General features: G+C 37.2%; 1 protein-coding gene across 4 annotated transcripts in view; it reads right to left on the bottom strand.

Annotated features, from left to right (window-relative positions):
• RASA2 (RAS p21 protein activator 2) overlaps positions 1 to 21812 on the bottom strand; it is a 39989-nt gene that overhangs the window by 13695 nt on the left and 4482 nt on the right. For all 4 annotated transcript variants that reach the window (XM_032446467.1, XM_032446466.1, XM_015871445.2 and 1 more), the window contains exons 3-10: positions 17816 to 17919; positions 16777 to 16871; positions 11746 to 11822; positions 5656 to 5739; positions 4336 to 4408; positions 3093 to 3169; positions 1633 to 1731; positions 175 to 331 (exon numbers count right to left, since the gene is read on the bottom strand). In XM_032446467.1, coding sequence (XP_032302358.1) covers positions 175 to 331; positions 1633 to 1731; positions 3093 to 3169; positions 4336 to 4408; positions 5656 to 5739; positions 11746 to 11822; positions 16777 to 16871; positions 17816 to 17919 — 766 coding nt within the window. The remainder of the gene's footprint in view (positions 1 to 174; positions 332 to 1632; positions 1732 to 3092; positions 3170 to 4335; positions 4409 to 5655; positions 5740 to 11745; positions 11823 to 16776; positions 16872 to 17815; positions 17920 to 21812) is intronic.

Genomic DNA, 21812 nt, shown 5'->3' with positions numbered 1-21812 from the left:
TTTGGCATTTTGGAACACAAAGCGTTCTCCAAGTTGCTCAGTGAGTTTTGACAATAGCACTGCACAGAAATAAAGAAACTTTAGCTTTGCATATTTCCACACACGTGGTCTCATACAGAAGTGCATAATCCATTTCAAGTCTTCATTTGAAAAGTAATTTTCCAACAGAATTACCTGAACATCTGACGATTTTAGCAGCAAGTTTCTTAGAGAAGCGTAGTATTCAGATGGAAGTACACAGTCTTCAGTGTAACAAATATTTAATCTCAGTGATCCCAAATCATCCGTTTTAGAAGACTTGTTACCATTTTCTCTTGGTTGAAGTAAGTACCTGAAAAAAAAAAAAAAAATAGGGTAATTTTCTGTACCCCAATTAGGATAATGTGCTCTTTTTCTATTTTAGGTACATTTAAATCAATTCTTCTCTGACTCCTGCTGTAGTTCAATTTCATTCCAACAGGAGGTGCAGTCCCACAAAAGTTTTCTTAAACAGCTTATGGCACCATAGTATAAATTCAACATTTGGCTGGCCAACTTCAAATGTTTTATAGTGACTTATATTAGTACTTAAATCATGGGACTGGCCTTTTTTTCCCCTAATAATAAGATGCATTGCCCTGAAGGCACACTAATGCAATGCACAACTAATTTACAAGGAATGTCTCTAATTGACAGCATGGATCAGGTTTATTTTTCCAAAGTACCAGTGATACTGCTGATATATCCTGTAGTCCCATTGCATTTCAGAACACTTAATGTAAATTAGCATTAAAAAACAGAAAAAGCAACAGTTTTTAAATCACAGAATATTTATAAGCAGGTCATAATTGGAATAGGAGGATCTTCACATGCAAAGTACATGTACAAAGTCGATTAGCAAACAGAAGGCCATTTACACTTTGAGTCACATGTGCATGAGCCATGTCTGATTCAGAAAGCTATACAAACACACTACGTGGTAGTACGTCCATGCTAATGTAACTTCTCTCTTGGCATGTTTTCAAGTGAGGTATGTCACGTTAATATGGTCATATGGCTTTTGATCAGCTCAGAGTGCTGGGCAAAGGAGTCTGAAGCTCAATTTTTTACTTAGTGTACAGAGAAATACTGACACAGACATTTATTACATTTCGGATCATATTCAAATGCTAAGATTAAAACCTAAGATTTGGATGCTGTCTGACTTCTCAGTCATTCTGAAAGGCTAACACGAATTTAATTACTAGTGATGTAGTTCTGAGAAGCTTCAGGATTCCCAGTTAACTTGAAAATTATATACAGATCACTAAAATTCAGCAAACTAACAGACAGCCATGCTCAGCCTTCCTTCTCTTCACCCTCTGTATTTCCCACTCAAATACATTAAATATCTAGCAGGAGTAGACAGACTGGCAAAAAGGAAGTTGTCCATGAACCCTCTGGTAAGGTTAATATATTCAGCAAGAAAACACTTCAGAAAGATTTTACACTTTGTACCTTCCATGTACAAAAGTCTAAGCTCATTCAGATGAGCTAGACCACTGTAGTTCAAGCAGGACAACGTACTCCAATGATAAATTAGAATAAAACACCCTTTGCAAGGGGAGATACGCAGCATAGAACAAAATTAACTTCTGAGCCGTTATTTCTCACCATGCTTGAAAGGAATCATTTCTTAACACCTTCACAGGAACTTTAATTTCTCCTAGGAAGATATCTTGTACCAAATTTCCATTGTTCCATAGGTCCACCCTGAAAATAACAGCAGGACTTATTTGTTTTTCCTCTCCAGAGAAATAAAAATCTTCAATTAACAGCACTAATCCACATGCACACAGGCAGGAAATGTTAGAAACCTCACTCCATTCTAATTAAAGCAAGAGGAATCAAACAAGTGGCTTATTAATCCATAAACAATGAACAAATAGTGAAAGTTAGACTTGCAAACCTCCCATCAGTAAAATAATAATAAAAATAGTGCTATAGGTAACACGTATTTTCTGCACAGCCTCCACCCCCAAAACTGATCCTTCTCAAATAATTCAAATGAACATTCTAACTGATAGATTCACGCATCCCTATCTAATAGCTACAACTGGGCACACTGCAATGCCACACCGACACATGCGCGTGTTTTTCCAAAGAGCAGCATGTATGTTTGCAATCTTAAAAAGGAATCACAGACTCCAGACATGCACACTGGGTTGTTTAATTGTTTTTATTTTTATTTTTATTTTTTCTATAACTTCTTACCTCGCTGACATTTCTGACAGACAGCAGATGTTAAGAAGAACAAAAAAATTAATACTAGATTTGTTGGGGCATGACTACTTTTCTAAATGTTTGCATATATAATGATATACACAATACTAATCAAGATATTCTCAAAGCTAATAGTTAAGAATGCACAAACTTAGTTCTACAATGGCTATTAAAACTAACCACTAAATTCTTCTGATGCCTTTTAGGAAACTTAGGCTAGCTTTGAAGACTTTATCATTCAGCAAATCTAGTGCATGTACATGCAGGAGTATGATAAAGAAGTTGAGCACTGGGGCATTCGACTGCTCTAACTACATCAAGAAGATACAGATTGACTTCCTCTAGGGTAAAGAAGCAGAAAAAGAGTATACTTTGAACTATTCTTAACATTTGCAATGAGAAAGTGAAACAGACATTTCTCTCAGAAGTAATGTGAAAGCCTTGAGAAGTTCTTAAGAAGCTTTTCTCTCTTCTTCTGAAAATACTGCATTTGAAAGCATAAGCGAATATCAGATCTGCTTTTATCATCCAGTACAAGTTCCGTAATCAGTATTCTGCCCAAACCAGTACGTATCAACAGGAAGTCCTCTTTGTACCCCTTTACCCACAGACACAGGAAAGAATTTGAGGCCACAAGATACACTTTCACAACATAAGAAAACTCAGACAAAGCCCTGAATGATAATCCAAACTCCCTTGCCTTCAGTAATCAGCACACTACAAATTACATAGGTAAATTTCTATGTCTGAAGGATTTTTTGTGCAAATTCTCTAGAACTACTCTACAATAGAATAGCTTTTATTATCTCAAATTACGATATTTTATTGTAGTAATAACCTACTAAACTCACCTGACTTCCAGTTTCTCAATATCTTCTTCTTCCACTTGAAACTGGGACTTTTTGGTGTAACTGCTGGACCTTGTTACCTGCAAGTAAAATCTTCCTATTAACATAAAATAGCAAACCTTAAGTCTAACAGTGCTATATAAATATTAATCCCTTTAAATATATATTTATATATATATTCAGTTCACCAAAGAAGTTGGTTTTGAACAGAAAGGAAACTAATGGAGCAAAAAGTTCACGCTGGAGTCTGATGAAGGCTAGCTGAGATCCAGGGGGAACTATAGTATTGATGTATCAGGAAAAAACAAGGAGGAAGTAAAACATTAAAATGGCAAGAATCTCACTGGCTTCATTATGAGCCAGATGAGAGCACTGAAGTGAACTGAAACATTTAAGGAAACAAATAAACCCAGTTTTCTTGCCCTTGTTATACCATCTGCTTATTTTTGTTCTCTTCTCATTTCTGGACTGATGGATTGCATTCTCACTTTAACACCAAGAAATCATAAGACAATGCTATAGGGGTGCTTCTTGATTGTAGTTTTATCCAAGTTTCTTACTTCTACAGAAATGATGTTCAATATCTTATGCAGTTCAAGCAAAACACAAACAATACCTGTTTCTCTGCGCATAAGCAGGGAACAATTTATTAGGATTAGTATCTACATAAACAAGTAAATTATACTACACTTGAGGCACAAGTTCAACTACTTTCAACAGTCAAATGAATAGTACTAGACCCTTAACATGCAAATGTAGTATTTCATTACAGATAAAAACTTAAAGTTAGCTTCTGAAGGGCAACTCAAGTGAGAGTGAAAACAGATTCTAAATAAACTAACTTGTTCTTTTAATCTAATCAAGAATTATGCCCTTTTTTGTATATCACTATATTACCTTATTTTTTTTAATAAGACATTTACTGTTTGTTTTCATTCTTTAAACATCTTCAAGAGCATTGAGCCCAAGTTGAATCCCACAGGACAGGTTTAAGTTCTAACAGAACTCTGATGGCAGCAAACGCTACATAAAGTTACTAAGGAGAGTAAGTTACCCTCACAGGTGCTTATAAGGAGAACGCTACTGGCTGGCAGTCTCAAGCAATGTAATTATGTCATTTAACCTGAGGGGCTACTAAAGGCTCCTTCATTTACTTGAACAGAGATTTCTGCTAAAGTACAGCTTCCTTCAAAACATTTGAAGCACTGCACAAAACAGACAAACAGAATACCACACAAAAAGTTACCTCAAAATAAAACGTTTCATTAAACTGCGGATTGCTTGTTTTCTTCTTCACTTTCGTCTTCTTTTGGTCATTCCTGTTCCAACGTGGTAAATTTTTTTTTAAACCAGAAACAACTTAAGCACAGAATTATAAAGATATTCCGTTGTCAAGAAAAGCCTATGTGTTTAAGCAGGGTGTTTTTTATTATCATTTTAGAGATCACTTTGGTTAATGAAGAGATTCTTAATCTAAATTTATCTTTACCACATAACCTGGGATGTTCAAGCACTTACAGTTAGCCATGTACCTGTTCGGCCCAAGTAAATGTCCCATGGCACAACTACACCTTGCATGAATCAAGTACAATATGCCAACCACACCTGAAGCATTTCAAACTTAAATTTGAATACAATTACTTTACCACTGCCTGCACGTTGTGAACATAGTTTTCCTGGTCTTGCTCAACTGCTGAGTTCTGTCAGGTTCTTTACAGATAGTGGCTTACACCAAGCCACTGAATGTTTTCATTGCAAGAAATCTCTGTTAATGCTGGATGGCTAAACAGCGTCAGGACAAATAAAACATATATTCCCCACTCTCTCTTGGTTTATATAAGTAAAACAGATTTTTTTTTATTTTACATGCTTGTAAAAGAATGAAGTCTTATTTAGGTAGCAACAGACTATGACAGTACAATATTGGAAGATAAAAGGAACAAATAAAAAATGTTGGTGCAGAAAAACAGAACAAAGAGGAGAAATTGTCTCCTAGCCAGTCAGTCAGCCATTTTCAGGGGGCACTGCCCGTATATATACTCTCTGCTCACAGTATATGAGTCACATGCATGAGAGTGGAAAATGTTAACTTTCCAAGTTCTGTCAGATTTGCATATATACTCCCATACCAACGGGATAAATATTGTGTAAATTCAGTCTGTACCACAGAACTCATAGAGGAAGCAATTGCCAATATACTTTCTTTACCAGTCAGCAACATTCTTAAGTATAATGATTGAATCTCACTACTTCCCTTAACAAATTAGACAAAAAAAAAAAAAAAAAAAAAAAAAACCAACAATATTTTCTTACATCCTTTATCAAGAAGGAAAAAACATCCCATCATCCCATTCTTTCACTTAGATCTTACTCAGGGGCACTTCTTCAAAAGTATTTAACACACACAAGCTTAACATTAGAGGTTTGTTACTGTGCTCCCAGTGATAACTCCCCTGCGCTGTGAAAAATGGGTGAATTCAACACTTTTTGCTTAAAACCTGTTACTTTTTTTTCAGTTTAAGATCACACCATTTTAGATTAATTTCTTATTATAATGAAACTTTACCTGGAGGGACCCACAAGAGAGACAGTTGCATAAGGATCACAGTTCTGTCCGTTTATAAGAGGCAACCCATGGCACTCCTTTATGCTAAAACAAAAAGGCAATCAGAAAGAGATAGGGTTAAAAATATAAACATAATGCAAGAAATTCTTTTAAAAAAACATTTTTCAATTTCTGCCCTACTTTACAGCATATACAAAAAAATGGCCTCAACCATGATGGCAGCAACTACATTTCTAAGGCATTAAAATAGATTTCAGTGTTTTGTTTCCGCTTAATTAGGTTCTGAGTTGAGTAAGTTCAGAAATGCAGTCATGTCTTAAATTATTATTTAAAACCAACATCCAAAGCTAATAGAGTGATAGTTGGAGCACAACTTGGATTCATCCATACTATCCAGCCACAGGAGGAAAAACAGTTTACCTTTGAAATTATACTTGCAGAATTTTCAAGCACTTTTCACAACAGCATACGATCAAGGGTAAACTGCCCTTTTAAAAGAGCTATTTTCTTCCATTAATGCTTATAACTCAGTGACAAGGAGGTAAAAAGGTGCACTGTCCATCACTCCTGACATGAAAGGACAGGATGATTATCAAATTATGTTTTCTGGATCAGATTTGCAACCTTTTTGCATCACCACAGAAGCAACATGATTAGCAGCAGAGCAGTGCCTGCAAGCCAGTGTGGTATATACCTTCAGATGCTGCCCAAGTATGAGCATTAACTATAATCAGCTGAAACAACAGAAGTAAACCAAGGCAGTATGCGCTTGGAGCAAAACCTTTCTAGCAAAACAATGCAGCCACGCACATTTTGGTATTTACAAGTCCAGAAACATTCAGCAGGTTACAAAATTTCTTAAGCAATTAAGACAGACAAGGTCTGAATGTTACATTCCTGCTTGATCTGTATTTTTTAAAATAATCTCTTAAGTAACAAATGGCTGCAATTGAACTATACTGAAGCAAGTAAGTTTTGGTGGCATTATTAGCCCATTTGAGGACAATTCAAGATCTATATCATTCACAAAGAAAATAAACTTTTCTGCTCAAAATCTGTGTAAGTAACAGAATACATATACTGAATACTCTAATGTGGAGTTCAGGGTTACACAGTAGTTTGTAACACAACCAAAAGCACCAAGTTTAAGGCAGCTGCAGTAATTCAATGCTATTAAGTAAATGTCTCCTGTGCGCAGAAAAACAATGCCAGAAGACCAACAAGAATTCTAAGCTGAAACACAAGCTGGGAAGAAACAGAAACTAACACTCCTGTGCTGCCTCAAATCTCCACCCTCTCGGACCACGCACTATTATAAACCAGTGGTTATTTTCCTCCAAAAAGTCCCTTTGTCTCAGTCACTTCAGGGAACATCCAGTGCTGAGCCACCACACAATCATTTGTTATTTTTCCTCCAGTTCACAAGCACGCGGCCGGCCCTCAGCATTTCAATAATTTTTGAATCACAATGAACCCCACAGTGATTCCAAGCCCACCATTTAAAGGGGTTCTTGAAACATCTAGTTGTTTCATAAGCATTAATTGATTCCTCCTCCAACACATACATGACATAGAAGCGTGGTGACAAAATTAAGCTAAACTTCAGTAGTTTGAAGTAGCAGATGGAGACAGATAGGACTTGATCTCTCCAACTATTAGGCATTTTGTAACACTAAGCACACTGTGTTTGTTTAGTGCAAGTGCCGAACGGTAAGTCAACCTCATCTGACCCTCAGAGGAAACACACAGCAGGTGGATCAAGTCAAAGCAGATAGAGTTCAACCATTTCAACAAAATTTCTCCTTGTGCAGCCTGGTGCTCAAACTCTGGATTTCTGTAGCAAACAGACACGCAGCTACAGAAAGCGGATTTCACATTGTATGAAGTTCCTAATTCCTTTCCCGATTGCTGTATGACCTGCACCTGGATTTCCAGATAGCAGGAAAACATTCTCCTGACAACTACACAACCCCACAACCAGGTTCAGCATCCAGAATTGTCCCTTTAAGCTCATTTCACATTGCAGTCAGTCTCCCTGCGCAGTCATGCAGTTCAAACTTTCCCTTTCCTCCTCCTGCCCAAGTCCCAGCTGAGCCGGAGTAATAAACTGACACTTCAATTTAAGATAATGTGTACAATCAATTTATAAATGTAAAATGCCAGAAATTGCAATACAGCCATGATGAACTACTTCTGCCTTTCAGTTATATGAGCAGGGTAAGCATGATTTAAATTAAAGCTTAAATTTAAAGCCAGGTTTATAAAAGTTAAAAAATAGAGGCTTAAAGTTAAAGCCAGGCTAAACATACAAAAGGCAAACACTACTCAAAAGCCTAATTTGGCAAGAAAAACCCATGCATTGCAGCAGGAGCAAATATGCAAACCATGGCCACACAAACTTGGCTGTTTGGTTTTTTTCTTTCCCCACAGACTCACAGAAAAAGGAGGTGCAAACACGTATTTCTGACACGTGCTACTATACACACCACTGTGGTTTTGAAAAAGTGTTCATTGAGTCAGCAGCTAATCTACTGCATTATCTTTTTCCCCTCCTCATTCACACAAAAAGGAAACAACTAGAGAGAGAGACAAAACAAACTTTTAATTCAGAAGCATTATGTGGGTGTATTTGCATGAACTTTAACAGTAAGTTTCCAATTAATACAAAAATACCTAAGTTCGGAGATTAGCCCACTATAATTAGTCCTTAACGCAGCCTTTCATCAGATTAACTCATTGCCTTTATTTCTACAGAGGGGTAAGAACTTAACTGATACAATTTCAATCCATAATTTCACTTTATCCAGAGAAACACGTATTGAAATATCTTGTTTCTAGATTAATTCCACAACCTGGAAGCCCCAGTTGGCTTCTGGAGCTCCTACTCTCAGAAAACTGGACACAGTATTTATGTATTTTCTTTCCCTGAGGTCAAATAATACCAAGTTAGACACTTGTGTATCTTATACAAGACTGCTTTATGTCTATTTGAGCAAAAGCAGCAAACTTGCTGTTTTAAGGGCCATTGTTTTTTTGGTTTTTTTGTGGGTTTTTTTTGGGGGGGTGTTTAAGGGTAAGGACAAAGCTGTATCGTACATGCTGTACACAATCAAGTTTTCCTCCATCCTGTATTAGCTGTAAGAGGTTAACAACTTCAGCAGCTCTTGGCACTACACTTAACTTGTAAAAACTGCTTCCTACTGGAGACACATTCAGCATCTAAAGCAAACTTCATGTAAATGATTCAGAAAACCAGCAAAAGCACTTCCACGAGCATGTCTACGAAAGGAAGGGAATTCAACTCCTAGTCAGCTCCAATCCAATCACTTGGGGTCAGCCACAGAACAGTTACTACTGGAGCCCTAGATAATAATCAGAACCACAGCCCTTTATCACTTCTTGTCTGTGGGCTTAACATAACCTTAAAGAAAGCTTAACACGAGCTTAATTATTTTCCATCTTCACAGAACTAGACTCTCAGGGAATAATACATAGTGGAAATGCACAAGAACCTAACTATGCACCACAGGTACTGAGAGTTCTCTTATTTTATAAGGAAATGTAACAGTGAAAGTTTAAAAGCCTCCTATGCTACTAAACATCCAAATTAATGGTCCCTTAGTAAGCAAAACACAGTTTTAAAAGGCACACATTATAGCCCACACCTTAAGAATTACCCTTCCCACTATTTTTTTTTCTCTTTAGCCAGTACTTGTTGAAGATTTGAACAGACCAAAAAAGGTAGGGACAGAAATATACATGTTTGGGTTTGTTTTTTTTCACCTAACTAAAGCTCCATTATTTGCTATTTTTCAGCTTTGTTAAAGGAGTGCAATATACCAACTTCTCAGGGCCTGGTGACTGACAAAACATAACTAACTCTCCTCTGAATTTTATAAAACACTCTTTTTAAAGGTTGAAATGTTCTACTAGATAATTTCACATGCGTTTTCTCTATGTTCCTCACACCTAAAACTAAAAGGATCTCAAGAACATCCTCAAATCCATCCCTGTAGACTTACATCCCATAAGGGATTTATTTCTCATACTCTCACACATACAGATATATTCATGTACAATCATCTCAAGACTATCGGTTTGTCTGACAAAAAGATAAGCTTTTTTGGTTTAAGGAACTCTTGATCTTCTCATCTAGAATGGAAACAAAAACACTGACGTAATTCTGTAGTGTTTTACGCAGTCTTCTCCCACATGTCAACAAGTGGGTGAGCAGAGCAACCATGACAGTAATCTGGCTTCCTTTTTTGTCATTTATCCCCATCATAAAGAGATCCTAACAGAGGGTATCGTGAGTAACACACTTCCTACTCAAAACTGCAACCCGCAACAGCAACTTTCTAAAGCAACCTTCCTTCACTATATCAAAAAGTCAAAATATTTAAAACTTAAAAGCAATTTAACTTAGAGTGCACAGATATGCGGAAATTAACTAACAAATGGGACATCTAAAGGAAAGTTAGGTTGGGAATAAATCAGTGATAAAAATCCAGCCAGCTTTTGGCATTAGTGCAAATTTAAGGCTGTTCTAATTGATGCTGAAAGAGGGATACAAAAACAGGAGCAGCAAGATAACCAGTGATACGAGCTGCCACCCACCACACAAGCAGAAAGACATGAAAAATTATCTTGAAGTTATAAATACACATTGATGTACCACAAGTTTTCATATCTTATCTGAATTATCAGCCTATAATAGCCTACAAAACATTACCAATTTATCTGCCTTAGTTCTGTTACAGAATTAGCTTTCCTTTTCATGATCAACTAAGCAACCGAAGAGCAAGAGGTTAATTTTGCTAAGCCTTGCTCCAACTGAATTCAGCTTCATAATGAAAACTCCATTGCAAAACAGGCAGTGCAATGGTTTCCCCTGCCCGCTGGAACTGATCTGAGTATGAAGCTGAGACAAACAGAATACCACACACAGTTTCCTCCCTCGTCACAGTTTCGCAATACAAACATTATTTAACACTGAATTCTCAGACAGGGAACTTTCAAAAAAGCAAACCTTACTCTGAGTTACCAGATCAGTTACCAAATCTCACTGGAAAGCAAGACTAGAAAGAATCAGGCTGTCTTTTGAGTCTTTATTTTAATAGTTTATATTTTGTTTATTTATAACCTTCTGCTTGTTCCCTTTCCTCACATGGCCTATCCCAAAACCTGTTAAGATAAGTGCAGACAAGTCTCGTTTATCTCTGAAGAACTAAAACAAAATACAAAACTGCATTTTTCAATTGAAATTCTAGCTTGTCCTCCTAAGCCCCACTCATACTGAGAATATAGTCACAAGAAAATGCTGGCAAACTCAGAGTATCTGCAATCCACTGTTTCCACTGGACTTAACAGCTTCCCAGAAGCAAGCAACATTGAAGCCTGCTGCACTTCTTCCAAAATGAAAAGACTAATTTCTTCTATAAATCCATATCATACTTTTAATATGAATATCAATACACTAGATTTTGCATAGCTGCATTTGCATTAACTTACTGATATCTACCATTAAACATATTGCTTAATAGCAAAAAAACTGAGTGACCACCATGTGTGATTTGAGCCTTCTGTCTTAAGTCTGTAAACTGTATATTCAGACTCCAAAAGTCTAAATTAGAAATTTAAATAAATTATAAAACACAGCTCTAGGAGTAACAGCAAACTGCAGAGTATTCAGCATTTCCTAACAGGCGTAATTCCCCACTTTTTATTTAGTATTGATAAAATTCATACAATAACTTCTACCATTTTGAGATCACATACACCAAAACCCTATTATTTATATGAAGCTCTTTACATATTGGAGTGAAAATTAAGTTTGCTAGTGAGAAGTTTGAGTCTTAATAGAAGCGAGTACATTGGGAGCTACAGAGAGAAGCAGCTGTGAAGAACTTTTGCAGGTGCTCCCTAAGATCATACCTATCACCTCCAGTACAGTAGGCTCCAAGAAAAGCCACATGGAGAAAAACAAACATTATTGGTACCAGAATGTGCAGACATTCAGTATTTAAAGGGGCAGATCACATCATGCTGTAACAGACAACTGTGTATTTAAGGATTAATGTATTTTCTTACTGTACTACTAGTTGCTGGCACACAGATCCATTATCTGTAATCAGTTCATTCAGTTTTAATTCAAGGTGAACCTTCCCCTGAAAAAGACAGAAACACAAATAGTTTTAAGAACTTTTCTTTAAGAAGTACAAACTAGAAAAATGATATACTTTATAGTTAGAAGCCATTTAAGGTTTGTTAAGTGGATACAGTGGAGTAACGTCCGAAGCACAAATCGTGCAAGTATTCTGGATATGCTGATTAATAGAAGCATTACCACCCTCAACTGCAGAACTGAGTCAAATCTCCACAGATCTCAAACAAAGCAATTCTTCCAGCAGAAGGAAGTAACAAGAGCAAAAGTCCCTCTCAACCCTTTTGTCCCAAGCATGGGATTAACCCTTGAACAAAGTAAGAGCGAATTTAAGAGAATTTCAGGTGAAAGTTCTAAAGTAACCTTAGAATCTCAAGCATTTAAGTGTATTTAGAGAATGTGAATAGTAGACATACCCAGTAACCTTTAAAGTCCAATTGTGAAATCCAGTCCAGTCAGATTATCAGTTAGGAATCTCATTCCATTGCAGCATTCAATTATATCATGAAAAATCCCAATATACTGATAGAACAGTAGAGGAAAGGCAAGGAGTATCTAAAAGCTATTCCCCTCCTTTCATTTTTTGGAGATGGTGGGGTGGTATTTGGCAATTACTAAAATGTACTTCAAAAACAAAAACAGAAAAAATGAAGACACCATAAGCAATGGCACGGCATGGATTAACTCAGGAACTCAGCAAGGGTGAGCCTACTGTATGCTCTCAATAAAATGCCTCAAGAGCTCCAAGTCAGTCATAACATGCACCTTTCTTTGGATGACCAAAATTTGGCAGTAGAACCTTGCTCCCAACATCCGCAGCCTGAACAACAATGCTACTCGGTCACTGGCTGCTTGTGCTGTAAAAAGACAGCAGCACAGTCTTTAATCAGTACCACGTTCTCCTCAGCATATTTGGGATTTGTCCATTTACTAAATGAAACATCCGAAAACCATCTGCAGTGGTTATGGTTCTCATTCAGCAATACAGTGAATTTGGCAAGAGTCAGAGCAGGGACCCAGAAGGTTATTCCATAGTTTTTCAAAGGGTTGAAGCTATAACTTCAACTACAGTTCTGTTCCAATGGCACCAAAATGGAAAGAAAACCCTTAGCTGACAGTGCAGGCACCTCTGATGTATGGATGTCTTGTCATGAAACTGAAACATCATTATTGCCAATCCCCTGCAGCAAAGGCTGCATTTCTCTCTCTGTACATCACATGGGAGGAGAAGTAAGGTTTCTTTTTTAAGGAAACATTTGGGATGCCTGCCAAGTGTTTTGCAAACTGTTACTACATGCACTGGAACACAGGTACATTAAGAAAATATTTGTCAAGCAGAGAAACTCAATTACAAAAATAGATTTACCTAATAAAAACAGGATACTGAGAAGCATGCCAACAGCCTTACAAGGCAAACTTACTGAATGAGAAGCAAAAGGACAAGACAGCTAGTATTTATGGAAATAGCTGGCCTAAGTACTTTTTAGTAAGCAGACCTTATGAATGGCTTAAACATCTTTTTTGCTCTTAGGAAAAAGAAAAAAGAAAAAAAAAAATCAACAAAAGAGCCCCAAATAAATCAAGAGCTCTGCATGGAGCAGTACAACAGTTTACTGCTCCTAAGAACAGTATTTAGAGCTCGAGTGAATCAAACTCAGCACTGTGACAAGTACAGCCATTTTACCAGAGCTAAGTGATCACTCCTCTGACAAGCAGGGAGCATCTGAAGAACACTCATGTTATCTGTTGAGAACAGCACGATCGTTTCCTAAAGCTGCTGATCTGCAGATCTGTATCAGAGCTTTTGACATAATGCACACAGTGAAGAGAAATCAGCCATTCCATACAATAAATAAGCATGATTTATAGGAAAGCACTTTCCACCTGCAGATCTCAGGAACATTCAAAAGCAGATAGGCACCATTATAATTTTACCAATGGATTAACAATTATCTTTCCCGATACTGACTAGAGAAAGATGGAGCTGTTAGGCAGTCAGACTTGCATACGAACAGAGAGGCCAGAAACAGTGTGTCCAAACCTCTAGCCCGAAATTCAGAACCTCTGAAGCAATTCAGTAGCATGGTTTTGCTTTTAGAATTACTACTGCATTTTAACACGCTATTTTAAGAGACTTTTCCTCCTCACAATTCCAATACTTGATAATATCCAATGATAACAAGTATCAATACTAAATTCAAGTTTTCTAAAGCTCTTCTGGGAAAACTGGGCTGGCAAATGTACTTCATATACGCCAATACGCACTTAGATACTATGCCCACATTTCACATTTTGCTGCAAGTTTACCACCAGACAATTGCTGACAGTGTATGTTTCCTTCCTAACATCTTCTCTCCTTTCAATTTAAAAGAACGATATTCACACTCATTTGTCTCAGAAGTAGCCAACAATGGGCTATGGTGGGTGCTACCTGATAACATGGGTTAAACAGAGTTAGAAAGACTAACAGTTATGCTTTGGTTCCTCTCCCAGTATCAGAAACTGCAGTATTTCTCTTGAACTCTGTCCTCACTTTTCATTTCCCTCAACTTGATGAGGGAAAAAAACATCACAAACTACTGGACTTGCGGGAATAAGTGAAGGAAAACTGGGACTCCAGAGTATTCCACAAATTATATAACTGTAAGATCAGTGCATAAATCTCTATACATACCTCTATCTCTCTCATTCTCGATTAAAGCAACTTACACCACGTTTCTGAAATACATCACATCTTAGTGCCTTCACCACCAAGATCCCAGCACTATGTACCGGCCCACAGAACGAACACAGCCAACCCTGCATGGTTCATTCTACCCAGACCTTTCCTCTTTTTAAGGTTTGCAGATGTCAATCTGAACCTCAGTCTCCACTTTTTCAAACAAACCTATGCATTCTTCAGGAAAACCAGGGGAATGTACTGAAAGTACACTACTACAATCATAAAACCTACACAGCCTATCAATGTTACAAGATTGGTAAACATTAACTTTACCTTCAGAAGCCTTAGAAGTGTGTAAAACTTCTTGCCCCTACACATTTTAGCAAGTGTAGACCAAATCTTCCAAGATTTTTCTCTCATGTTACAAGTAACAGAACAAGGTCTTGTTTAACACTATGATCTTATTTCAAGCCAGCTGTATAAAGATTTAAAAAAAGGAAAGGCAAATAATCCCAAGAATCGCCTCACCAGCAACCTGAGGCTATAGGAATTTCAGAAAATTTGAAGGGTTTCTTTTTTGCTGAGAAGCTTGTACCAATTGCACTGTTCTGCTCAGCTCTTCAAATACTACTTTATTTGCTTAGCTTTCTTTCATTTATGTGTACTTTTTGAGAGCTAATGAACAGCAGAAATTTTTAAGGAAGATAATATCCATTTATACCATTGTTACCAGCAGCAAGACAAAAAACAAACAAAACAAAACAAAAAAAAAACAGCTAAGAACATAGCACAGAACAGACGCTGGCTAAAAATCCACATCTAGTAATTTTTTTAATACATTTTTCAATGGCCATGAGAAGGGACACACAACCCACACCCGCCTTTAAAAACATACACAAAAGGGTAAAAGGACAATTTCTCGCCTGAAATTAACTTTGTTTTAAAGAGGGATGCAAGATCTGTTCTATCAAGTTTTTACATCAGTCTAATACATCTGATGCAATTATAGCTACCACATCATCAATTACGACAGTACAAAGATGTTTATCCACCAGTTTAAAGCATCTGGACCACACTACTTAATTCAGGTTATTCAGCAAGGCAGCTTGAGTGGCATAGTTCCATGCATCAGCGAAAGCAGCACAGCATACCAAACAAAAATCATCTAGATAAGAGTGATTAAAAAAAAGTAAGGCAGCTGATAGTAACATCAACTCACTTACCAGTGTTATTTGTGTAATCTCTATTTTGAGAAGGAAAAGAAAGCAAAGGAATTGAAAAAGCTTGTGCAAGCATGTAAGATAAAACGATCTTGGAATTATTTCATACACAGCAAAACCAAAATCTTGTATGAACTCAAGGATACAGTATTTTTACTCTGCTCTACTTTTAATCACCTCCGCTTCTGATTAGCAGTTACCAGTATGGAGTTGTGGAACCAGAACAGAAAAAGACACAGACGGTGTAGACCTTCTGCATTAGGAGTGGATTGTGATCCTAGAAATCTTAAGTTTACTACAAAGCATGCTGGTTTTAGGAAGTGACCAATCCCTAAACCTCCACATCTCCTCCACCACCATTTTATTGTTACTTTGTAGGAACCAGCAAGTTCAGTTCTGGTTAATTCCAGAAAGGAAGCCAAGACTTGGGAATATCTGAAGTTAAAATTTACTAAATTGGGTATCCAGCAACAGGGCTAACGGAGTCCCAAGAACATGGCTGCATTTACTTCAGAATAGGCGAAGAACAGACAGCAATAGCTACAGCTCTGGAGACATGGCACTATATATTCTTATAACAATCCCACCCAAAGGATGTGAAGCACAGAGGAAGTAGAACTCCAAGGCACAGCTTATTTAATGCTGCATGTGGAAAGTATTTGAGAATGAAATAAATGTATGAGTACAGCACAAGTAATTCTCAATTTGGAGACACTGCCATTTCACATTACACAATCAACATTTCAGATGAAAAAACTACTCAGCAGTATCCTAAATCATTCAGCTGTCTGAATTATTACATAGCTTCCCTTGCATCAAAGTTTTTTTGGCATCAAAATACTGTTAGACATTTCGCAAACAGCTGCTTCAGATCTACTACAAGCTTTGAGAAGCATCACAAGGAGCAACACTGTTTAGAAAAACTGACTGTGTTACTCTTTAATTGAGCAGAAACAAACTGACTCACAAGAATTACACAGATGTTGAACTGTCTGTCACAGCTCAACAAAATAGTCCAAATATAAACACATGTAATCGTAATTTGAAAAAGTTTAAGTGTGCAATTTAACGGTTACCTGAACCTCTGAGTTAGAATCAACAGGCTGAAGCGTAAACCAGTTCTCTTTCCCTGTGTATTTGCATAAGTCTTCTTTTTTGATTGCCACCTTTCCTATAGCAGAGGGAGATAAAAGCACATGTACCTCAATAGGGCTGATCTGTGCTTAAAAACTTCTTTTTTTTTTTTTTTAAGACAATGATGCTATGTGAAAAGCTCATAGAAACAAAGAACATGAAGTAGAAGTAAAGCAGTAAGTGTTCATACAAAGCCAATTAAGCTACTTCTGATGAATTATCTTGGATACCACTAATAACAAGGTTAAGTACAAGAACACACTTGTGGCTAAAAATAACAGCAAGGATCTGAGAGAAGACTAACGGTGCTGAAGAATATTTAAATAGCAATTTGAAGATAGAGGCCTTCTGCTCTTCTGCCTGCTATTTGGAAGGCTGTTATTATACCAAATTATCTGGTATCCTGGTACAAATTATTTCCTTCCTCAGTTCAAGTAACATGAAGTCCACATCCACAGCAGACACTTAGAGCTTTACAGCAATTTTATATGCAACTAACAGCTGTGATAAAGCCATTAGATAGTGAAATTAATCCCCCTCCTGTCATTTTTCAGTCATGAATGTTTCGTGCAACTTCTAAGTACTAGGTTTACATGTTGCACTGGCAGAGAAAAGAAGTCTATTTATAGGTTTAAGAATTATTCCACAACTACAAAATCAAGTAACTCTTTAGATCTATAAAAGTAGTGACACCAAGCATCAATATTTTATTGCACTGGAACAGAATTGGAGAAAAAAATATTTCAAAATGTATTATACAAGATGTTCCATTAGCCTAGAAAAATAAATGCACCATTTAAATAGTACAATTGAAAGTATAATAAAGCAAGGAAACAAATCCCATTTTTCAAACTTTAAATAAATATTTAGGAGCACTACCTGCCACGTTTTTGAAAATTCATTAGTTTAATAACTATATCCATAAAACCAGTTACTGAAAACTGAATGTTACACAAAATGCAGAGAGTACCCAGAACTTACCTATACGCAAGTCTTTCTGTAGAACACTTTTATCATAAATGTAGAAGGACAACCACTGGAATGTTCTTGGAATCTCAAAGAGAAACTCCTCCCCAAAATAGGGGCTGAAAAGAAAAACAGAACATTAAGGGAGACACTTGGTGTGATTCATACTGCGGACGTTGAAATGCTACGTTTTTATTGATTTTTGTTACCACCACAATGCTGATCTGTCATCCAAGCCACCTACAGTCATTTCATGACAGAACATAACAATCACACTGCACAAAAACAATTGGCAAGTGTTCAAGAAATAGACAGAAATTAGAGCATACAGAAAGTGCCATCTTTCCTGTAATTTCAATTACATTTTCCTGTCTTGAAGTCATTCTAGTTGGCTCCCAACCCATCATCCTTAAACAAATTATTTCTGGAAATAGAAAAAATACATTTTTCTATTCCATACACAGTTAAATCACAGTAGAACACAACTCAGGAACCAATTCACTAACTGCCAGCATGTTTTGCTCTAACTTCTGCCATGCCTGATGCTCAAAGATTCAGACCTGTAAAAAGAAGCCATAAGCAGAAGAGAACAGTGCAACTGAAATATAGAAACGCTCATCTCAAACCCACACATATTCCCATATGATGAAACGATCACCATACTTCTCCACCTAATTAAATCTAATAGAATATTCACAGCCATCCATGCTGTAACAAATAACGAAAACGAGTATTTGAAAAGCTTTCTGTGTAAGAAAAAAGAAAATCTGAGTTTCTCTGTATTGCAGAGCCATTTCATACAGAGAGTATTTGGTACCCTCCCACTCAAGCGATGCATACACCCATTAAACAGAGGGAAAACTTATGCACCCAGTCACAGCCAGCACTGAGACGTTTACATTCCAGCAGACTGAACAGAACCACAATGCTGTTTGTGCCACTGCAATTTGTGAGCTCCAGAAATAAAATACAATCACAACGTCTCCTATTTCAGAATGACTGGATTCTTACAGACTTCATACGCTGTTATTTACAGTGCCGTATTATCAGCACAGATGTTCAGCTTCTGTGAAATGGATTTTAGCCTCCACTTCCTCTCTACAGAAAACCATCACAATGACAACTGGATCACACCCAGCAATTAAGTTTCTGTTGTTGTTTCCTAGTAAAGTACCTGGCTGATGTTGTACAGTTAAAATACCCGTTTATTCAAGTAGCACAAACATGTTACCTTTGGAACCACCCATTGATAGTCAAATAGGATATCATACCCACTCTTCCCCCCCCTCAAAATAAATAAAGTCACCAAAAGCTCAAGTTCCAACACTTCATTAAATAAAACAACTGCTGACCAGTGCCAAAAATCCCATGTGCAAAATCCAGCATTCCAAATTATTCCAATCTATTCTCAGAATCAATGGTTTTAACCCCAGGAATTCATTACAAAGCAGTTCAGAAGTTAAAATGTTCATTTAGTTCCAACACAGCATTTTCACAACTCCAAAGTATATGAATCATTATTACACCTCACATTATACTGATATGTAACATAAAGATTCACAGTTGAAAAACTTTCTCCTAGTTTTTCAGCTCCTCACTTTTCCTCTCATTTCATACCAACAAATTCAACTCACTTAGGGAACCATGTTCTTGTCAGCAGCACTACTGAAGCTACAGATCTCTGAGCATTACCTTTAGCAGCAGTGCAGGCTTAAGCAGCCCCAATTTCCTTATTGCTTTAACTGCCTATTCTAACTGTATTGACACAATAACTCATTAGAAGATGAAATGAGGGCTTATTTCTAACTTAGGTCAGGTTCACAACACGGCTCCCTGACTAGCTACACAGTAATAGCTGCAGTTAAAACAAAGTTATTACAGTGGAAAGTGTGAACAGCGGATGAAGAAGCTGGTACTGGCGTTGAGGGAAATTCTGCCACTAACTCAGCTTCAGTCGGGAGCAGAAGATGGCAAACAACCACCACGCATCACTAAGTGCTGACTCCTTATTTTTACCAGATCTACACAATTCTTATAACTACAATCAGATAACGATTTTCTGCTGTGGGATGGAGACTATCAGTAGAGCTTTCTAGCAGCCTGTACAGCAGCCATATCCTAAGGCTACGGAGAATGAAATTCACCAACACAGCAAAAAAATAGAAAAAAGAAATCAGTCACTGACAAACATTAACAGCAAGCAATGTGTTGTTCCAATCATGCATTGTGTTAACACATTTCTCCTTACCCAGATTATCACCAATGCGTTATGAATCAGTGGCTGGATACTCTTTAGCAAAGCATGAGGCACAAGACCTGTTGTTTGATAAATACAACTTGAATTCAGTTCCTTTTCTGACCCTGCACTGGCACACAGCTCAACTTGGAAAACAAAACAATTCATTTTAAAACCATAACCAAAAAACAACACACTGCAGCCTCCCCCCATTTCCTCATATCTGACCATGGAAATTTGTGGAGATTCAAACTTCTTTAATGTTTCCAGGGGAAAAAAATGTAACTTCTTCAAAATCCACAGAAATCCCTCGCAGTGTCAGGAACCATTACTGAGTCATTAGCCACCATCGCCTTCCTATTAATTCATATTTCAGCTCTCTCTGAAAACTCATTTGCTTCACAACTGTACTTCAAAACATCATCATTTTAAAAAAATGCATTTTGTCCCTGGTTCTCAATCACTGGAACCAAAGACCATTTTAATTCTAATGATAACTACTTCCACAGATGTATAACTACCACAGACCTGCAGAATATAATTTGGATTAGATTCAGTTCAAGTTTGCAGACTAGAATATAGTGACAAAAACAGACCATGAATTACTTGTGCAAAGAAGTCAGTAAGTAATTTTAAAAAAGAAAGAAATACCATATTAAAGCTTACTGGAAAGCAATGTGCACAGTTTTGAAGCTAACACAGTACAGAACTGTCACTTCCCTTCCAGTAGCCCTAGGTTACGAAGGTACTCTAGATTAATACAGTAATAAGCAACAGGATGGTATAATTAAGCTTCCAGAACAAGTGTCTGCCTTCAGAAGTGCACACATCCTAGGAATACAACAGTAAGCATCCAGCTCTGGCTGCTGCTACCAGCAGATGCTTTACCTTCCTGTATTTCATCAGTTTGTACAAAACCCTATCCATGTTGTGGATTTAACTTCATACAGATGTCATTCAGAGAAGCAAAGGCAGTTGGCTACATAGCCAGGAGAGGCTAAAAGGCACCTACAGGTGAAGAGTGCTTCAGAACACTGACTTTTGGTTAATAAAACATTCTAGAGTTGGGAATACAAATTTAATGTCACCTGAAATCTGTCCATTTGGAGTGTCGATTGAGACACCCCCAAAACTGTCATATTATACAGATTTTCTTCTTCCCTCTGTGAGATACCAGTGGCACCACTCTCAAGTGTCAGGTACATTTCAATACTGTTAAAAAATGTAGCTTAATCCAAGGTGATTCCTTTTACTAATGTTTCACTATGCAGTTGCTTGTTCTTTTTCACATGATTCAAGTGCATCAGCACAACACCTCTTTAAAGTGAACATATTCCCCTCCCTTTAAAGGGAATACAATTTTATGAAATACATAAAAATTAAGAGAACCTCTAGCTAAGTATTGCCCAGAGAGGCACAGCAAGCTGTTCTGTGAGTGTACAGGTTGCAGTTCAAAGCTTGCAGGAGGGAATGAGGCCTACCCAGGGGAACATCCCACAGCAAACAAAACCCTTATACATGGAAAAGTTCAAGTTCCTCCATTCTGCAAACAGGTTTTACAAGACAGACGCTAAGAGCAGAATTCCACCACTGCACAGTGACTACATGTCAGGAGTAGGAAATGACACGGAGAGATGAGATGGAGCAGATTTCTTTCCCTTGAAAATAACCTGGCAAGGAAAAGAACGTTACGCTGCCCAATGGAATGGAACAGAGTAACAGCAGAATCTGTTTCAGCATGTTTCATTTTAAAGGCACTGTGGTACCCATAAGCCT

This window comes from Coturnix japonica, chromosome 9 (assembly GCF_001577835.2).
Source record: "Coturnix japonica isolate 7356 chromosome 9, Coturnix japonica 2.1, whole genome shotgun sequence".
Taxonomy (NCBI): Eukaryota; Metazoa; Chordata; class Aves; order Galliformes; family Phasianidae; genus Coturnix; species Coturnix japonica.
The sequence above is the reverse complement of the archived record's forward strand: the minus strand, read 5'-3'. Positions and strand labels throughout refer to the sequence as shown.